We start from the raw sequence: 22,363 nt of genomic DNA on the forward strand, positions 1-22,363 counted from the left end.
TCTTCGAAAATTACAGCCAATCATTTTCAATTTTCACTTCCAATGATCGCAGCACTCTTTCAGATGCACTAGATTTTCGTCCTAGCAACGTGCTGTTATACTCAGATAAAATAGATCGCGCGCATCGTTCACGGTTACGGAATAAAATTTGACGACAAATCCAACCAAATGATCTTCACTTCAAATCGAAAAAGAAAAACAAACAGTCCACTCAACTAAAATAAACCTCACCGAAACACTTTTTCACTGACACTGACCGATGCCTTGACAATCTTAGTTAACTGATAAACTAATTTTGTTGTCTTGCTTCCATCGCATGAAATATAATGAGGTGTTTCGACAGTTCACTTCCATGCAAAAAGCGGGAAGGGAGAACTCTGAAAGGATTGTAAAAAAATAACGTTTATGGATGCTTTTTTTCATTTTCACTCAAGAGTGTCAACAAATATCAACCCTGACTGGAGCACATACCAGTTCTTTTTTTAAAATTATACTAATTCGGGAAAAATGTACATGAAGCTAGTTAATTGGAAATTATTATAAAAATTGATCTATTTCACCCCGTTCCATGGTATATGTTTCAAAAACTTTAAATTTTATCTATTTCATCAGCGTTGGTTAGGGTGGGGGGCAGCAGCTCCCAAACACAAAACACGGGCACCGTGTTATTTTGTACATAAGAGTTCTTAAAAAAAACTCGTTTCCTGTGACATTGATTGCTCTGTATCAATTTCAGTGGCGTAGTTAAAGGTTAGGGGGGGCGGTGTTAACATTACCCAATATTATTTTTAACCATTGAAAGATACATCTTAAAAATTTGTTTCGTATCGGAAAAGCTTCAAAAATAGTGTTGTCGTTTTATTTCATTTATGTGGACGAGGAAAGGGTGAGTTTTTCCTATCGTTGAACAGAAATCTTCAACTCCGATTGTCATGTTAATTTAATCGCAAAAGTTTTTGAGCATGATGCGTATTATTTTAATACTGGTTTCCAATAGATTTCCTTGGTCCTTGGAACAATCGATTGGAAAATTAGTCGCGTCCATCAACATGCGGTAAAATTGTTATGTTATGACGTGAACTGATTTCGACTATTCAGAGTCAAAATACAAGGCCAAACACCATCCAATGTGGGTATTTTCGAAACCATGATGATATCTAGAAGCCGAAAATTGACCCTAAATGCCATTTTGAATTCTAAGATGACGCACACTGAGGCCAAATCGAAAAACAAACGGTCAAATTTTTTTTTCAAGTCCTATGTTATCCATATCTTCTAGCAAGTTGCTTCGTTAACTGCTGTTCTTCTTACACTTTTTTGAAATTAGTTACAACTTTCACCGTATAGAGAGCGCCACACCTAACTTTTGAACGTGACTCGTTGATAAAAATAGTTTCTTCTGCACTGTTGAGTAGAATGTTATTACAGAACTGTTTGCTGAATACCTCAAACCTCTATAAATTGATATTTCAGAGATACCAGACTTTTGTCAAAAAAAAATTTCAAAGCAGTTTTTCATTCATATTAATGAATGCTTGAATTTTAGTTGAATACTTAAAATTTGCTTTGATATTGGCTGCGCGTCATGCGCGGAACTGTTTCAAGATCGGTTTCGAAAAGTGATCTGAATAACAAGGTAAACTCGATACTTACCTGATTGGTTGAAGGCATCTTGAAGCAACTTGCTCAAAAACATGATTCCAAGATGGCGGCGAGATCCAAGATGGCGGCCAGACTTTTTCTACCTCCTACCGCTCAATCATTCTTTTTTACAACGAAGTGTTGGTTGTAGGGGGTTCAATGACAAATTCAAGAGAAATAGATCAATAAAAAGATCAAGAATTGCTCAAAATACAACTCTTCTAAAAACCGTTTGACCCCTTGGTGTCCAAGGTGTCCATCAAAATGAACTAGCCAAATTGGTTTTCCCATTTTTTTCACTACTTTCAATCATTTAGACACAAAAAAAACCTTTTGTTTTAAAGACCTCATGTCACCATGTCAGCGAGAATTGCTCATTCGCAAAGATAACTAGAACAAGATACCTAACTTCCATATTTTTCATACATTTTAAACACGACCGATTTCCGACGGTTAGTGCTGCCATCTGATGACTTAAATTCTCATAAAATTGTCACTCTGAACAAAACCGATTTATCGTGCATAGTCCGTCATCGATCGTTGAGCTGATGGTACGTTTAATTTTAAATGATGCGCCGATAATTCTTGTTTCTTCCGGAAAGTTTCATGTTTGAGAAACTAAACATTCGTACACATTATTATCATTTCTCGGATGGCAGCACCGTACAGTCGTCCACATGGATACTGAAATAATTGATTCACCTTCCAGCAGTCATGTCTTGACCTTGTCGTCATTTGATTTTGACGTAAAGTATACATCATCTTAACAGTCTATAAATTAGTTCGACTTTTGCTCACGTGTAGCGACAATCATGTCCGATGAATTCTGCAAGAGTCAGGTATCTTGTTCTAGTCATCTTTGTCATATGTTAAACTTTACAACTCACAAGCTCAAGGAAACCCCACAATTTTATTTAATTAGGTCAACTTTATTGTCCGCCGCAACGTTTCTTTTTTTTTGCCTAATAGGAAATATATATCACTGCATGACATTCGTCGTATATTTGTCTCTGCGGCAACGATCATACCTCAATAGATAGTGATAATAGGGCAAATGATAATGATAATGATGTTCTATCGTTACCGCTAACTGCGCTGGTTTGCGTAACGGACTATATAAATTGATGTCAGTGGCGATTTAATCCACAAAGTCGCATCCGCTTAATTATACGATTTCAAAATTGCATACATCAATGCGTTGCACATTCTGTCAGCTAAGATAAAGTTTTGCAGGTTTGCAGTGACATCGCGTTGCATCTCGGCGTTCTATTGATATTCAAAACAGGTTGTTTTCGTTTTTACTTTGTTTGTTTTCCTTTTTTAATCCGTAATATACCTTAAAATTGTTTCAAATCGTTTTTCAGCTATATAATATTAAAAAATCTATTCATCCTATGACCAGTTTTCTTGTTCTACAACGTAAACCCACGGCATTAGATTGGATATACCATTCACTTAGTCAAGTGAGTTAAGCATATTTGTATTCTCTGTAAAAACCACACAAACGCCCGGTTAACCACCATTTCAAACATCCAGGACACGTCTTCTCTGATCTTTGCCATTGCCTGCCGGCTTCCAGCAAAACAATTCTCAGTCGTACGTGATTCTATTTCACAGCAGGCTGATCCGTTCAGAAACTAGCTGAACAAAAGTAAACGTGCATCCACACACTCCCACACAAACGTTCTCTCACACACACACGCACGTCCAGCTCCGTACGGCGTCGCATTTTGCAACAATATATAACACCTACGGTAATCGTTTTAGCTGTATGTGAGGGTGTGCTCTGTCAGCGGACAATTCATCCGACGGGCATCTGTCCGGAAATGACCGGTCGTTGTCCCGAAGGGAAGCAGCCGTCCCATTCCATAAAGTGGAGGTCCTTCACCACAGCAACAATACAGGACACAAACGCCTGGCGACAGCTCTTTCCGTTCTCGGGGAATGAATTATCTTCTTATTACATGGCCAGTAGCTTGTCACATATGTTGTCCGCTGTGGCTATTTGGCAGATACAATGTTCAATGTATCCTTGCTTTAAATATTGATGTATACTTCGTTCGCCTTAAGTTGTTTCTATACTCAAATTTTATCCAATAGAACCAATTAATCTCCCACGATACTGTTTTGATTTTGTTCGCTTTAAATTATGTATAAACATGATCATCGGGCTGTAGATCGTCGTTTTCGACGTTTGTTGTGCTAAGTACGATACATATTTTACAAAAACACAGTTCATTCTAACTCAGAGGGTGTCTTTTTAATCTGTTCTCAATGTTCAATCTGCTGTCAATGATTATTACTATAATAATCTCGAGGTGCAAGACATTCAGTGAAATTATTAAAAAAATTGAGTGACTGAGAGTAACGGTATTTTGATTTCCACTCAACAATCAAAATATAGCGGCCACAATCAGCTAAATTCATCCTGTATCTTTTGATAAATATCGTTCTAGGCTATCTCTCCTCTCGGTTAATCCTTGCAAATAGATCTTCGTTTTTCAACATTATGAAAGTTATCTCATGAGCATGCCAGAAAACCGATGCCATGCTCTGGCCAGTGGATAGATCAGTTTTTACCTTTTCTTGGGAGGCGATTGTTTCAAAATGCGACAGGCGTACAGGATGCGCCATAATTAATGCAACAAAACTGCAAAGTCGGTTTGCGGGTCAATATATTAATTAATAACATGCAACGACGGTGCCCCAGCTCACACAAAGAAGACCGTTCAAGACTGGTGCAAGTCGAACTTTCGCACTGTCATCACCAAGGATGACTGGCCTCTAAACTCGCCAGATCTCAACGTGATGGACTTTGTTTCTTATTTCATGTCCATTTCATAGTGGAACCGACAACTCCTCGTTTTGTTCCAAATAACCGCAGGTTAATCGCATACAAGAAAAGAATGCAGCAAATTTTAGAAACTAAAACAATATAAGCCATCAAAATAAGGTGTCTTGTTCGCAAAAGAATATTGCTTCCCAGCTGTCTTGAATGTCCACCTCATTAAGTTCACTCAAATTTTTAAAATACATCTATCGTTATCATTCTACCGCATTACCAGCAATTTATCCGCGTAAACTGTACGATCTACTGCCTGTCAGCTGCATTGAGTATCTGGCGAGCGTGGCACCTGAAATTGGACGACACACGCGATGTGACGTGACCATTATTTGATACGTCCGATGTCAATTTTCGTTATGGTTTCCCTTAAAGGTGACTAGTGACGAAATCCGTTTTGCGAGTTCACTTATCAACCAAAAATGCGTATAACATCTCCCATAATTGCAAATCAATCATTATTAGTAGCACTTTTAAGTAGATTTTTGGCAATGAACAACTTGAGAAAGAAAGATTATTAGACACTGCTACCATAAAAGCAAATTTTGGCGTGTTCCGTGAGTCACGACGTGCATCAAGTGGCCGGGTGACCGATAGAATGCTGACAAAGTGACTCGTTCTCCCTTGGGGCATACTCAAATTACGGGAAGCGTGTCTTTGATGCACTGGTTGTTGTTGACGTTTTCACTGGAATATTTTTCATACGTAGTAGGTAGGGGAGAACTGTACAAGACGCACCAGTTGGGTAAGATGGCCCATGCTATTAATTCCCCACAGTACTTACACATGTGGTTTTTTAAGACGAAATTCTTCGCTTTTCTCATAAAAACCCAGCTTCTCTACAGTTCTCATATAAAAAAGTGTGCTATAATGACCAAAATACTCAAGAAACTGTGCAATTGGCTGTGGCTCTGTCCAACATGTAATTATTCATGAATTTTATTTAAGCTTTTATGATTAACTGACTAGTAAATAATAAAAAAAACTATGGTACCCCTAACCTTTACACTTTTGGAGTTTATAATACTATGAGTATTTCAAACCAATTCACTAAGTTTCGTCAACTTTTACCTAAAAACAATCAAAATTAAAATTGGGGCAGAATGCACTATGAAGAGCTTGCAGGAGATTGCTTGACAACTTAGAGCATGTTCCATTATTTTTTATTTTACCTTCGAGACTTCAAGCGCTTCTCACTTCGCGTGCTGATTTCTGCTAGTGGCATATTAGCCTACTGCTTTGGAGCATACTGACCTTTGTTGTGGTGCGTTTTGGTCACAGGCTTGTTTGGCGGCAATGGTAATTTTTATCAAAAAAGTCATTGAAATCGAGTATTTTATAATAAACTTCGTCATAAACATACAACAAATAGATCCTACAATCATCCTACACGTTCAATGTCGCTTTGAAATCATTTGAAGCGCTGTAAATCGCGAAAATGCTTAACAGGTGCGTTTTGTACAATCCTCCCCTACATAACTAATTCAGAGCCCAGAGCATAACGGCGAATTAAATTGCTCCTCTGTAACTGGGCTACCAGCTTTGTGACATGCTGAATGGGTTTCGATGACGTGATAGATGAGCATGCATTACCTGGTAGAAAAATTTCAAAAGCATCGCATAGTTTCAATTTTTGTTGTAGTCGCGCGATTGAAGGTGTATTAATTACTGCTGGATTATCATTTGCTCGTGTTCCTGAAGAGTCATTACTAACAAGCACAATGTGAACACTGGCAAATTCTTCTTTTCTTCTTTTCACTGGCTGAAGAAAATATATGCGAGTTATACTGCGGCAGTAACAAAAACAAATACCTTTTGACATGTGCTTAGGCGTACTATCAAATAGGAGTGAAATTTGAATTTGAGGATGAGTGAATTATTATTTACTTTTGAATCTTTTAGTAGAATTCAATGGAAACTTTCCCTATTTTTATAATATAAATACTAAGAGCAAATGTCTGCACATTATTCATTCTGTCAAGGCTAAATTTAATATTTTATATCCAAAGGACATTTTTATGCTAAATGCAGTAAAGTTTCTATAACAGTTTCAATAACATTTCACGTGAAATTGCTCATTCAGAATACTGGCATATTAGTAAACTGATCTTATATTGCACCTAAAAAAACTTGATCATTATAACGTAGGGGTAGAGTGCTAGTAGTAAACTAACTTAATTTATGCCGACAACTGCCTTAAACTAATAAAATTTACGATCGGTCTCCCGTACGTCACGAGCCGAGTTATTTGACAAAATGCTCGACCGTCACAACAAATCACATGTTTAACGTATTCCGGCTTTCCGTCATTCTCATTGTAATGCGAAGTGACGCGGAAGCTCATTGTGTACGGGGAAAACTTATCCGCACGCCAGTCGTGCACAATGCAAACCAAACGATATTCAGAAGATTTTCCTATTAACTCATAAAACCATATCTATAGGGCTGATGCCATCGGCAATAAATCATCCCAGGCACTAAGCGCACAGCAACCTCAATCTATGCCAACTGCTACTCCACATTCACACCAGCAGCAGCGCCGAACCAACAGCGTGAAGCGCACATAAAATTAGGTGCACCGATTGAGTTGTGGCAGGCAAGGTGCATACCGACGACGACGACGACGACAACGGACGGGGGCTCGTTTTCTCCCACGACAGCACGGGAACTGCGACGGGGTTTCGGGCGTTAACACAAACACCGGCGCACAATAAAATTTGCATAAACAAACTGTGGCCACAGCTAATTTTTTCCCGTCCGATGACGATGATGACGCGTCGCTACTTGACACCTCGCGACACTTTACTTCAACACCTACCGGCTTGGATTCCTCACAAGCTGATAGAACAGTGCACAATTCTTTATACAATAGAAGACGAAGATTAGGTCGCTAGTTTATTTTGAAAATTTTTTGTTATAGCAAGGGTGCTTAGCATTTCTATGAGATTCTATCCTTGTTCAGAATGTATGTACTTTGGAATGATATTTCAATTTTTTAATATTTCAATAAACTATAAAACCGATTTGACAGCGGAAGACAATTACATTGGCCAACACAGGTTTTGCCCTATAGATCAAACTGGGAAAATATGAAAGATTATGGTTTCTTACCCATTTGTGAGAATTTTGAAACTGGAATAAAATGAAAGATTACATATAGCTTTTAAACTGTACCTGTGAATTTTGGTGCTCCTAGCCACGTCGAATGTGCGTTAAGTTTTTAGGAACTTAAATTAAGTTTCCCCGTAAGGAAACGTAGAAGCGACGAAGTCGGCGAGCAATTGCTCTGCGGCCTTTTGCCGCACCTTCAAGCTCACTAGGGTACCAAAATTCACAAAAATGGTTGAAAATCTATAATCTACATATTTTATTAGCTTGAGCTCTAGGGCAAATTTAGTCCACCATTGTTATTGAAGAACGCTTGAAATCATTCCACAATCCTTGAAATATTGCACTGGTCGACAAAATAAAAAAATGCATTCCAAAGGCTCAAACCGGAATAAAATGAAATATTATAGCTATTCAAATTTTGGTACCCCTAGCCACTACCAAAACGCGTGATGGACAACACTGCCTTTAAAAGTGCAGAGTCAATCCTGCATCGGCTCGTGAAAAAACTAATTTTAGTGGTGTAATTGGGGCTACGGAATCACGTGTAATAGAGGAATTGAAAACTAAAACGATGCTGCTTAAGATAAGTATAGTACACATGCGGGAGGTAGTTTTTTAAATAGTTTATTTGACACGGCACGATACATTTTATGTTTAACTGAGCCAAGTACATTTTTTTTTAAATTCTAAATTAGCAGGGAAAAGAGGGAGGACTTTTTTTTATTCTCGCGGCCGACTACGAGCTAGTGGGGATTTAAGGTGAGAGGAGGGGTGTTACAATTTTGTTTTTAACTATTTTATATTACAGAATGTATTCATTTGTACGTGGCTAACCAGTGATGTTCTGTTTGAGCAGTTTTGGTCTGAGGTGTCTGCGTAAACATAGAGATGCCGAGTCTTCGTTTTAGTGTCTCCAGCCGGGTGTATCATTCTCTTTCAGTTTGTGACAGAAATTGTATTCTAGCAAATAGATAAAAGAAATCAAATTTTAATGCCAGCATTTTTTATAAACCCGTATAGCTGTGTCATGTACTGGAGATCACCGCTTCCCAGAATGTCTCTAACGGGTACGTTCGTTGTTTTCCTCGGGCCCGAAGGGAATCTATAAGCTCAGACCTAACACCACAGTATTCGGTACACGACCAAACAACATGCTCGATGTCATGGTAGCCATCGCCACAAACGCAGTGATTACTGTCTACAAGCCCTATACGAAAGAGATGCGTGTTTAACGTATAGTGATTGGACATAAGTCTGGACATCACGCGAATGAAGTCCCGACCTACATCCAACCCCTTGAACCATGCTTTCGTCGATACCTTAGGAAAAATGGAATGGAGCCACCGTCCCAGTTCATCTGAGTTCCATAATGATTGCCAACTGTTGAGTGTTCTCTGACGCAAAATGCTATAAAATTCATCATAAGCAATTGGTCTTACATAAATATCGCCATCAATAGTACCCACCTTAGCTAAAGCGTCAGCCTTTTCATTGCCCGGAATGGAACAATGAGAAGGGACCCACGCTAAGGTAACCCGGTAATTTGTATCTGTTAAAGCACTTAAAAACCGCCGTATTTTCCCCAGGAAATACGGGGTGTGCTTCACATCGATCGCAGAGCCTCAATGGCACTGAGACTGTCTGTGAAGATGAAGTAGTGGTCTATGGGCAGGGTTTCGATGATCCCAAGAGAGTACTGAATGGCAGCAAGTTCTGCGACGTACACGGAAGCAGGAGCATCGAGTTTGTAGGAGGCGGTAAAATTTTCGTGGAAAACACCGAAGCCAGTGGACTCATCTAGATTTGATCCGTCAGTGTAAAACCTTTTATCATAACTAACATCTTTAAACTTATTGGAAAAATTTTTAGGGATCTCTTGGGGTCGCAATTGATCCGGGATACCAGAAATGTCTTGTTTCATGGTGGTGTCGAAGAATATAGCATTATTAGAAGTATCTAAAAGTGCAACATTGGAGGAATCGTATGAAGAAGGATTAATATCTTGAGCCATATAGTCAAAATATAAAGTCATAAATCTGGAGATTGAAGGTCGACCAACCTCTCGAAATTTTCAATTACTAATGGGTTCATAACTGTGCATCGAATTAGCAACCGGTAAGAGAGATTCCAAAAACGATGTTTCAACGGAAGAATACCCGCTAGCACTTCAAGACTCATCGTATGGGTCGACTGCATGCAAGCTAAGGCAATACGCAAACAACGATATTGTATTCGTTCCAGTTTGATCAAATGTGTGTTTGCTGCGGAGCGGAAGCAGAAACACCCGTACTCAATTACAGATAATATCGTTGTTTGGTAAAGCCTTAGAAGGTCTCCTGAGTGGGCTCCCCACCAGGTTCCGGTAATCGTACGAAGAAAATTATTCCTCTGTTGGCATTTTCGTGTCAGATACCTAATATGGCAAGCCCAGGTGCATTTAGAGTCGAACCAGACCCCGAGATTTTTAGCGACTAAAACTTGAGTGATTGTTTTACCCGTTAGTAGGAGCAGCAGCTGAGCTGGGTTATGCTTCCTAGAAAAAACGACCAGCTCAGTTTTCTCCGGAGAGAATTCGATACCCAGCTAAAGAGCCCATTCAGACAAATTGTTCAAGGTATCTTGCAATGGTCCTTGCAGATCGTTAGCCTCGCTTCCAGTAATGGATACAACGCTATCGTCTGCAAGTTGCCGTAGCGTGCATGAATTTGCAAGACATTTATCGATGTCATTGACGTAAAAATTATATAAGAGAGGGCTTAAACATGAGCCCTGGGGAAGGCCCATGTAACTAATTCGGGAAGTTGTCGAATCGCCATGTGAGAAATACATATGCTTTTCTGACAACAAATTGAGCAAAAAGTTATTCAAATTTGGTGAAAGTCCCTGCGAATGAAGTTTCGCGCTTAAAACTTCTACAGAGACAGAGTCAAAAGCCCCCTTAATATCCAAGAACGCAGAAGCCATTTGCTCTTTTCGAGCAAATGCGAGTTGAAATTCAGTAGAAAGCAACGCTAGGCAATCGTTCGTCCCTTTGCCCCGGCGAAAGCCAAATTGAGTATCTGAAAGTAAACCGTTTGTTTCGACCCATTCGTCTAACCGTAAGAGGATCATTTTCTCCATTAATTTCCGGAGGCAAGAGAGCATCACAATCGGCCCATATGAATTGTGATCAGAGGCAGGTTTCCCGGGTTTCCGAATAGCAATGACTTTTACCTCCCTTCAGTCATGCGGAACAATATTTAGCTCAAGAAACTTGTTGAACAAATTCAACAAGCGTCTTTTTGCAGAGTCGGGTAGATTCTTCAACAGGTTGAATTTTATTCTATCTAACCCTGGAGCCTTATTGTTGCACGACAGGAGAGCCATTGAAAATTCCAACATCGAAAATGGGGGCTCTTCCGTAGTTACTAAAAACGCGTCGCGAAAGGTTTTCTGTTCCGGTACAGAGTCCGGACAGACCTTTTTGGCAAAATCGAGTATCCAGCGATCTGAATACTCCTCACTCTCATTCGAAACGTCACGGTTCCGCATGCGCCTGGCGGTATCCCAAAGAGTGCTCATCGCTGCTTCCCTCGACAACGCGTTTACGAACCGCCGCCAGTACCCGCGTTTTTTCGCCTTTACTAAGCTCTTCATCTGCCTGCCCAGTGCCTCGTACTTTCGAAGCAGGTTGACAGTGCCGTACTCCCGGTAGTCCTTATACGCCGCGGACCTTCGCGCGTACAGCTCAGAGCACTCTTTTTCCCACCATTTGTTGGGAGGGCGCTGTCTAATCGTTACCCCGGGTATCGGTTTCGTCTGAGCTTGAGTCGCGGCATCGATTATCAAGCCAGCTTAGAACGCGTATTCTTCCTCCGGAGGAAGTTCCTCGTGAGTCTCGATAGATTCCGCTGTAATAGACTCATAACGCTTCCAATCAATATTACGTGTAAGGTCGTAGGAAATATTGATTGGGTTCGGGGGAGTTGAACCATTAGCGATTGATATAACGATTGGAAGATGATCACTACCGTGGGGATCGTTGATTACTTTCCACTGGCAATCTAACGCAAGTGATGTCGAGCAGAGGGATAGGTCAAGCACGCTTTCACGTGCTGGAGGATTAGGTACACGTGTCGCTTCCCCAGTATTCAAAAGTGTCATATTGAAGTCGTCGATCAAGTTACAAATTAAAGAAGATCGGTTGTCGTCGTACAGCGACCCCCATAGCGAACAGTGAGAGTTAAAATCTCCCAAAATCAAAAAAGGTGCGGGAAGCAATTCTGCTATATCAAGGAGTTGCTTCTGTTCAATCCGCGCGGATGGGGGAATATATAACGAAACAAGGCAAAGGTCTTTTCCATTCATATTCGTTTGAATGGCAACAACTTCAATATTCGAGATCGAGGGGAGGTCGATTCTGAAAAAAGAATAGCACTTTTTGATCCCTAAAAGTGCCCCTCCACCGTGTGAGTCTCGATCTCGACGAATGATGTTGAAATCGTGGAAATTAAGTTGGTCATTTGAATTGAAAAAAGTTTCACAGAGTGCGAACGCATCACAATTGTATGTGTTTATCAAATGTGAAAATAAATCGAATTTGGAGATGATACTTCTGCAGTTCCACTGTAACAGAGTGACAAAATACCTAACCTCTTTCGACGTATTAGTCATCGAAAGATACGATAGCTGAAATGAGGGGCCAAGTTGCTGTGAGTTGCTTCAAAAAGGTTTTCACTGTAGGGAGAAGGGCAAGAAGAATGTTTTGAAAGGGATCTGGCATGTTGAAAGTTTTAAATATCCAGTCCACAATATCAGAGAATTTTATGAACCCTGTTTCTTTTATGTTTTCTGATCGAGAAATGGGTGCACGAGGGGTTTTTGGTGCCCCAGGAAGCGGTGGGTACTCCTGGTTTGATTTGAAATTAAAACCGGGTGGTACTTGCTTCGGTTTTTCTTCACCGCTTCCTTTTTGTGTTGTCTTATTGGTCATTCCGCTAGGGGTTATCTTACGACCTTTGCGAGAAAGATTAGGAGAGTTGAGCATTCTTCTCTTCCTAGATCCATCTGGCAAGGCATAAGAATACCCTTCGACGGGATCGTCAGATGTACCCTCATCGGTTGGCAAAAAGGAAAAGATGTTTCCTGTCGAGGGTGGCTCAGCCCTCTTAAGCATTTCTGCAAAAGAGCGCCTTGATCGTTCCTTAAGGGAACGCTTGATTTTTTCCTCGCGCTGTTTGTACGCGGGACACGCCGAAAGGTCATGCCGAGTTCCCTCGCAGTAAAGACACTTTTCAGTATCCTCACTGCAAGCGGTCTCAGCATGATTGCCTCCGCACTTGCTGCAGCGTGCCTTGTTGCAGCAGTAGGTGGCTGTATGACCTAACTGCTTGCAGTTTTGGCAATGCATGACCCGCGGTACGAACAGGCGTACAGGCAGACGAACCCTGTCCAAAGAGATGTAGTTCGGCAGTGCGGATCCGGCGAATGTTACACGGAAGGAGTCCGAAGGGAGGAATTTCTTCTTCCCTTCTTCGATGGATACTGAAGCAGCCAACCCCGTGACGCAAAATGTCATCGACCGTGAGGCTTCCTTCGGTAACCACACCGTCGATCTTCACGTCCTTGGCAGGGATGTACACACGGTACTCCCTTGTAAAGAGCTCGTAGCTAGCAATTTCGTTTGCTTGCTTCAAGCTACTCACGACAACTCGCAGTTTGTTCGGCCTCACCTTCGTAATCTCGGTTACGGCCGAAAACTGTTTTGCCAGGTCTTTGCCTATTTGAATTATATTCAAAGGTTTTTTTATGGGCCGGAAGTAAACAACGTAGGGACCGCTAGCGGCATCTGGGTAAGCTTTTACCCGTATTTCCGGTACCCTTGGTACGGGGCTAGGTAGCGGGGGTGGTACAGGGGAAGGTAAGGGAGAACTGCTGGGGGAAATTTCAATTTCTTCCCCATTTGTTTCCACATCCAGGAAAAGTTGCACCTGCATGTCGTCCATTTTGCGGGTGCGTTACGCTCTACCGCACACAAACGAAAAATATTCAAATGTGGGGGAGGGGGAACAAGTAGTTGATATTAAATTTTAAAAACAATTTTTCAAACTACAATGGATCAAAATAAAAAAAAAAGACAGTAATACTAATACTAATAACAATAGTAATAATATTAATAATAATAATAATTATTATTATAATAATAATAACAATAATAATAGTATTAATAATAATAATATTGATAGTAATATATTAATAATAATGATAAAAAATCTAAAGTGAATATTTCACCGAACGTCTAAGTCACGACCTCACGGCTGATAGTTGGATCAATCGAGTGTCTCCGCAGAACAAACAATGACGATCCAGCTTCGTGTTGTGACACAGTGGCCGTATCTTACACGCGACCTTGTAGATGCCACTTGTAGTTGACTTCCACTTGCTCGATCGTATGGTGGTCCGTGCTGCTAGCGAGGTAACAGCGGTGCGGGAGAATTGTTCTTGCTGATATATCAGCTGCGTATCAGATCACTGGCGGGGTAGCCTGCCCCTACCAGTGTGCATAAGATGTTTCTGCCGGTATATTGCAGACTATTGTTATCGCACAGCACAAGAAATGATCGAAAAAAAAACACCCGTACGATAACTCGTGTATTGTTATTTTGCGAATCACACGGAGATAAACAATTTGCGTCTAATCGAGACGAAAGCAAAACAACGAATGACGCGGGAGGTAGTTTAAAAGTGATCTTTTAGTTACTTCCAAAATTGTACTTCATACATAGAAAGTGACAATCAAAGGAGTGTCATTTGCTTCTCACATGGAAGCTTGCATGAAAGCTTGTGTGCAGGTCCGAGTGGACAGGCAGTGCTGCTGTTTCCACCGTTAATGGAGCAAATGCATTGCAAATAAATGTCTTTTTTTCTTTTTTGCTAATATTTTTTAATTCATCATTAATATTTTTAGTTTCATTTTTTCAGTGTTGCATTTGCGGCGGCGATCGACTGACACATTATTTATTACAAGTTTACAATTTGTCATCGAATTTTAGGAAATATTTTGGTACGTACATAGGTTATATACGTATTCATGGTAAGATTTATTTATTTCACTATTTGGCACTCCTCTTGTCAATAAATGTAACATGCTATTAAATACGGATCAATTTTTTTAATATATATAATAAATAAAATAAAATCTCTAAGATTCCAATATTATTTTGCCCCACCTTACAGAATGGAAAATTACTCCGGAATGTACTGCAAGTACTCAGTCATTCTGTAAAGGGTCTTTGGAAGGTCGGCAGAGCTAACAAACTAAGATAGTTGAAGAAATGAAAGATTATTGCAACTGTCTTTCTTTTTTCATTATATCACTGTCAGACAGTGGGATCTAGAAAGGTTTCCACACTACCAAAACGCGTCAACTTACGTGAGAGTGCCGTATAGAAATTGCTGGCCGGGTTCGACGCTTTAACAGTATGTTTACGAGGAAACTCATTTAAGTCCCTGAAAAACGGTAATGGCTAGGGACACCAAAGTTCACAGGAATGGTTGGATAGCTATAATCTTTCATTTTTTTCCGCTTTGAGCTTTTAAAGTGCACCTGTGTTGACCAGTGTTATCGTTCCAGCATTTTTTTTTTTGAATTCTACAAACACATTTCAGTTTTTTAGTATATGACTTCCACAATCCGTTTAGTGTGCCGAACTTCAAGGTTCTGAACTCTAGGATGGTGTGAGGACTTGAACATTGTTATGGAACATCTGCACGTGTCACAAGATTTGATGGGAAATAATCTCCAAAAGGTTCATGCAATTTATAAGGTAGCATTACTTTGGTAAGGCAGCAATACGAGTTCGCAACAGAAGGCAGAATCACGAAAGGCAGAATCATGAAAGGCAGAATTCTATGACCGTACACACAAGGCAGAATATTTTAAAAGGCGGAAATATGAAAGGCAGAATTTCGAAGGGCACGAAAGGCAGAATTATTTACTTGCCAGACTGGGTGTACTTCACCAGTCTGTTGATAGAAAGCACCTTGCCAGCAGTGTCCGGCAGACAGATAGATCTATATGCCGATAGGCCCCCTGGCAGTTTCCCAGTCTTCGGTAATGCGACTAGTTTCTCTCGCTTCCTCCTCTTCGGGAAGAAGCAGTCATCCAAGCACTTCTACATGACTACCTGGAACAGCCCGAGGATCTATACCGATCGATGATCGATATTGGTGTAGCCATCGTGGCCAGTCCTGAGCAGGAGAACGTCATGTCGATGATCGACTCCGCACCATTGCTGCTGAGTGTACTTTTGTTTCCAACGTTAACCAGATCTAGGTAGAGCTTTGCCACAACTTCCAAAAGATCTGACTCCTCTGGTTCGTACAGTGACTTCCCCACTCAACAGTCCAAACGTTGAAGTCACCAGCCACCACCAAAGCCTTTCGATACCTTTTCGATAGACCAACGTGGCGAAGCGTAACAACTGTAGTAGAACACTCCATTCACATTGGTAATGACAACCGTGTATTCTTCGTTTGAGGTTGACACAACCTGCTCTTTGTTCGTATGGCCGCCATACTGGACTTATTCGCGACTCAGTTATAGTTTCCGGAAGAGATGCGGCAGAGGTACAATACGATGGCGATGTCCGACAACGACCTAGAGGCTGCTGAGCCGAGTAGCAGTGGTTCAGGTTTGTTTGTGTCACCGTTACGCCCGTAGTTTAGTAGCCGGTTCACCGACTGGACACTGCGGAGCTCCCATTATAATGTATTGGTTTCCGGGACATACCAGGCATTTGGGAGGCTTCCCGCAGTATTTCGCTTTATAGCCTGTACCACCGCTATGCCTGGACCTGTCTGTTTCCTGGAATATGCCCGAGGGGCACACTGACCAGCCAACCTTATGTTTGGTTTGCTGGACCCGATAGATTCAATGACCGCTTCCACCCCGCACTTCTGCTTGAGGGTTAGTGTAACGTCACACCCCTCGGTTTTTAAGCTAAAACTCTGAAGTAAATGGCCGAACTTGCACCTCTTTCCCTAGAACCTACTCGGCTACCACCTTGTAAATATGTAACGCCTTCATTCATTCAGGAATCATCTTTCCAGTGCGAGATCGACGGATGATCCGGACATCCGCCTTTAAATCCTTAAGCTTGGTTTAGCTTCTCATTTTCTTCAAGAGTTCAGAGCACTTAGACCCTCCCGTCTTGAGTATGAGGGCGCCCTCCCTGCTCCGTACTTCAAGTCGCCATTCCGTCTTGGCGGTTACTGTCTTCTTGGCGCCCTTTTTCTACCACGGTAACCCAAGGGTTAGCCTCACCTGCCTCAGTCTCCGCTTTGGTCGACGCTCCTACCCTTGAGCATTCTTGGGAGCCGTTCCCCGCGGGGACTGCCTTATTCTCGTCACCTTCGCTCGGGTTACCAGTTCCACGTTCTCTGTTTTGGCCACAGCTATGGTGTCCCGAAGTAGGAGGGTGCTCGCCAAGAACTCGATAATCGCATCGAGTTGTTCGAACGACGCAGCCACTCTCGACCTCATGTCAATCGACTTTTCGACGGCCTTGACTAGCAAGGAACCGTCTACCGATACCGTTTGCCACCTTTCCACTCCCGGATTTCGATGCATCCGACTCCACTTTTTTTACGGAGTTCGCTGGACGTACATACGCGCGAAGGGGTCCCTGCGCGCCCCTCGCTGGTTTTTATTTAAATTTATTCTTAGCTAAATATGTCCCCCTTCCAGCCGCTGTCCTTATCTATACTGGAGTAGTCGCCTATATGGTCCCATGGTAGTCTATGCCGAAGCAGTGAGGTCATGGCTAGGGTAGGCCGCCATAGCGTCTTATGAGCAACTATTGCGTCCCGACCAGCGTAACTCAGTAACAACCAGATCCCGCCATTTCAAGCCGTTGTCACACGACTTCACGGAGAAAGTTCGATGCCCAGAGTCGTGGTTCATTGTCAAAATCCAACTCATTTCCGTTTCCTTTGCTACCAGTTGATAAAATTGGGATCTTACTGGTGTCGGTGTTAATGGGTGAGGTAGTGCATTTGGGTATTTGGACGGCCCAGTGTCCGAGCATCACCACCACTAGGCAATCTCTCGCTGCTAGTCCGAAGCTGTTTTGGTAACTGTTAGTGACCACGCACACTAAGTTACAACGTGCCGATCCGTGGTGGCATACAGCTCTGCCTGCCAGTATACTTTCATTGGATAGTAATGCCAATTAAAATTGGAAGGTAGAAAATGCTAGCGTTCTATTTTTCATACTATTCGTAAGCTTACGTCAAACTGTCCTTTGAGCCCGTAGGCACATACATTCAGCCCTCGGAATCATCCTTGCCTACTTTCCTGTGCGATTTGCTTTCGGCAAGAAGTTTATTGTGGAGACTATTTACACATAATACTTTTTCAATTTTTTTAACATTGAGAGTCCACTAGAAGGTATATTTGGAATATTTTCTCAACCTGTTTTTGTCACATTGCGTTCGATCAATTTTTAATTGAATTATATTCACAAAGAGGTGAGTTATAGTTAAAAAGGATAATTATAGTTGGATGATTAGAGAGTAATGATTTGGAGCTATCAGTGCTTCCTTTTGTTATTTGGTAAATTCAGCAGGCATTTTACTCTGTTTCCTGAAATGTGATTTACTAAATCAGTGATATTCGATATTATATCAACGCTATTGCAATTTTTACGCTTACTCACACAATGTGGTGATATTACGTAACCAAAAATAATTATTTATAAATCACACAAATTGTAAGACAACCTAGGTTATAGCAATTTTTATATTCTTTAATATAAAGAAATAGAAACCGCCAAATTAAACAAGTTAATCGCGCTTCTAAAGCTCATAAACTAGTGATATTTCAGCACCACTCATAATTCCAATATAAATATCAGTCCTCGTGCGACGCAACGGACAACAAACAACAGAATATAGCGTAGGTATGCAGGAGAACGCGATATTTTACTACGCGGCTAAAATATATATATATATTTAAATAAGTATCTATGATCCCTCCACCTCATTTCGCGTAGGCCTCGGTTCGCCGCGTTCCTGTCTGCCGGTAAACTGTTCACACCAATCGCGGCGGTTCCCATCAACAAACGTAAGCCATTTCGTCAGTTGTTGATACACCACTCACTGAATCACCCATGAACTTCCCCCTTCCGTTCGGTCGCGCGTCGTTCCCCGTACTACGATTAATTCCAACCAAACTACAAGCACCTTCACTGTCTGACTCAGTTCTACTTTGCTTGTTACAGATCCCAGACGTTGCCACAATGGAAACCACGGATAGCTCCAGCTATAAACGACTGATATGTAAGTAGTGCACGCAAATCTGAAATTCGTTATAGCTACACACTTAATTCATCTCGGCAAACTTCCCAACAGCTGATCGAGCTCGGCAAACTTTTCAACAAATATCAGCAAAATATTTCGACGAACATTCAGCAAATATATCGATTTACCGTGAACCAGCAAGTAATGACATCTCGCCTGCCGAAGTTCATGAAAATGCTACCGAAAACTTGTAAAACAGTTCGCTGAATTTATCAGCTGTTGAGTTCTCGTCAGTAAAATCTAAGTGTGTAGGCGGTGGGTTTTTGCCTACCGCAATCACTCATAAGTCATTGTATACAACACGAGCCCCATTATTACCACCATTGAGAACTAACCTACCTTTTGGGGAACCATGTTTATACATCATCAAATGTTTCTTGTTCATATTCTGAGCATTTTGTTATTGGTGCGGAGTCATTCTTTACCTTAGCCTTCGTGTCACACGTGTTTCGTAAACATATTTTTCTGTGTTTAGTTTCACAATCGCCGAAAAATATATGGATCGTACGCATTAGAAGTCTTAACCGTCTCCTCGAGCAAAAACGGTGAACGCAAAAAATATTCGAAAGTGAAAATAGCTTTGGCAAAACATAACATTCAGATTCGCGTCGGGATGGTAGGCTTTGTTTTGGCTTTACACGGTGTTAAAAACGACCACAAGAAGCTTTTACGTTTTAGTTTAAAGGGCGACGTAATCCTCGAAACAAAGCATGACGTATAAACTACTGAATTGTAGTGACGGCTGGTGGTCGGTGGATATCTAAAGTGACTACCGCAATGCGCTAGACGGCGTTTGTTTAAAGCGGCGATATTAATCACTTAGCAATATGCGTACCCCCAAATTACGATAGCGGCAATGTAGGTAGTGGAGGAAAATATTAACGGTTTTAATAGTTTTACAAGTTCACTCGCATACAATTTAATGATTGACCGCGTTGTGATGGATGATATTCACTTAGCAAAGCGCACAAGCGGTGCCAACACTGACGGCTAGCTACGCATTGAAACTGAGATGAACGCGCAAAATGCAAACATGAATCAGTGACGTGTGACGTAGTACATATAATCGTGTCACGTTTTCTGTTTTATTGGATTGAATATGAAAATAGAATAAATTGTGACGCAGATTCAGTAAATTACATAATTTGGTGTTGGAATGAGGCTGAGCTATTTTTGAAAAAGGTACGTAAATTTACTTTTTGGCACTAGCCCGCAACCCGTTTTTATCTGATTTATATTTTTTTCTTGGCAAAACAATCGATTGTATATCTTGTAGCTATTTGTTTTATTTTTACCCAACCAAGTAGTGCAACCATACTAAAATTATTTGGTGGTGATAAATGGCTCGATGAAAATCTATGTTTATCAAGGCTTAATATTCTTGAATAAATTCTAAATCTAACGACATTAAAGGTTATTAAATAAATTATCTTTTCTTAGAAACTATTATTTGACACAAATGTTCCGTAATATATCGCGTGAAGCTCGGTTTTTCGTATTTTTAAGTTCAAAAATCATTTATCATGTAATAGCATATTTACAATAAAATACATTATGTTCCATGGGTGATCAGTTCAACCCAAATTCATCTCATAGGATTTTCTAGAATTCTCGGATTTATTTCAGTTCTTTGGAAAATATTGTAAAAATAGATCAACTTCTCCCTATTCCGTGTTACCAAACAAACAAACTGATTTTAGATTTTCCAAATTTGTATAAGCTGAGTATTGCAGGATTTCAGTACGCTTTGAATCAACCCTCTAGTGCCCAGTGCCGCCTTTAGACGGGCTTCAGTTGAACCTCTAAAAAGCTTCAATAAATTCTTAAAAAATGTGTGTAAAGATTTATAGTGATTTTACCGAAGTCCGTCTAAAAGTTATCTTGGACACTAGAGGGTTAAGTATGTTGAATTATGTCATTTCATGATTTATTTAGAATTTCAGTAATTAAGGGCTCCCCGATTTAAGGTGTTTTAGTTTCAGCATTTTCAAATTTCAGGATTATGAAATTTGGAGATTAAGGAATTTAACCATTGTAAAATTGTAGCAGGATAAAAGTTCAGAAGCTCAACATTTTAGAATTTCAGGCTTTTAATATCAAAGTCAATAGATTCAAAATTTTTAAAAGTTAAGACATAAAGATTTTAAAATTTAGGGATTCTAGAGTTTTGGGAAAATTTAAATTTACGGAGGAATGTTTTCACGATTCTGAGAGTGCAGGATTTTTGGATTCGAGTACTTTTGAATTGTGGGATTTTGAAATTTTGAAATTTCTGGCTAAAAAATTTGAGGTTTTTGAGATCAGAATGTTTTTATTTTGGTATCTAAATATTACAGGGTTTTGGGAGCGTTTAAATTTCTTATTCGATTAACCCTCTAGTGCCTAGTGCCGCCTTTAGACGGTCTTCAGTTGAACCTCTATAAAGCTTCAATAAGAATTTGAAAAATGTTTATAAAGCTTCATGGTGATTTTTTCGAAGTCCGTCTAAAAAATAATTTGGGCACTAGAGGGTTAAGGACTTAGCATCTCAAATAAGACTTTAAAGGTTTTAAGATAAACATATCGCAGGATTCCACGAATCTAAAAACTTGATAATTTTATTATATCAACATTCAAGATATAAATGTTGAAGGATTTTAGGATTTATGTACAGAAATATTGTTTTTTTTTTTGCTTTTTCTGTCGGTATAGTTCCGCCATTGTTGTGCCAATCGCCGACGCTTGGGGAGGCGACTCCACCTAGTAACCTACTTTTACGTCTCTAACCAGGACCCTTCCTTTACTTCCTTACCATAAGATATTAAAATTTTACGATTTTATTTCTAATATAATCTAATATCTAATCAGTTTCATTGGTTCACTAATTGCCAAAATATATCATAAGTATTCTTTTCAAATCGTGAGAGCTAAATATTTTAAAATTTTAAAGTTCCTTGATAATTCAAGATTTTTGTTTATTTCATCAATATAAGGTTTTATGATTTATGAATTCTAGATTTGGTCATTTCCGGATTGTAAAATTTTAGGATTTGAGAACTGTGGGTTTTTAGGATTTTCGGACTGTAGTAATTTAGGATTCTGGATTCCTAAATTTTTAAAAGTTCATGATTCTAGGATTTTAACATTCTTAAACGAACAGCGTATAGGAATTAGCGTATAGGAATTACGGGATTTTGAACTTTTATTATTTTGAAAATTTCTTGATATTACAATTTTGAAGGTTAAAATTTACGGATTGTTGTGTAATGGGGCTCTAGAGTTTTAGAAAATAGAAATTTTGGGATTTTGAGAGTGTATGATTTTTTTACCTAAGAATCTAGGATTATCAATCTTAGTAGGTATTTCAAGATTTAAAGAAATATAGTATTTCGGGAGTATAGAATTCAAAATCGAAGTATGTAAGATTTTAAATTCTAGGATCTCAGGTTC

The 22,363-nt window shown here is 40.1% G+C and overlaps 1 protein-coding gene across 6 annotated transcripts in view; it reads left to right on the plus strand.

Annotated features, from left to right (window-relative positions):
• Positions 1 to 22,363, plus strand: part of LOC129724022 (cAMP-specific 3',5'-cyclic phosphodiesterase 4A-like) — a 477,938-nt gene that overhangs the window by 344,488 nt on the left and 111,087 nt on the right. For 5 of the 6 annotated variants that reach the window (XM_055678608.1, XM_055678606.1, XM_055678605.1 and 2 more), the window contains one exon: positions 18,856 to 18,913. In XM_055678608.1, coding sequence (XP_055534583.1) covers positions 18,856 to 18,913 — 58 coding nt within the window. Of the gene's footprint in view, positions 1 to 18,679; positions 18,699 to 18,855; positions 18,914 to 18,985; positions 20,117 to 22,363 lie in introns of those variants that run through there. The other variant, XM_055678610.1, reaches the window with a different exon arrangement.

This window comes from Wyeomyia smithii, chromosome 2 (assembly GCF_029784165.1).
Source record: "Wyeomyia smithii strain HCP4-BCI-WySm-NY-G18 chromosome 2, ASM2978416v1, whole genome shotgun sequence".
NCBI classification, from domain to species: domain Eukaryota; kingdom Metazoa; phylum Arthropoda; class Insecta; order Diptera; family Culicidae; genus Wyeomyia; species Wyeomyia smithii.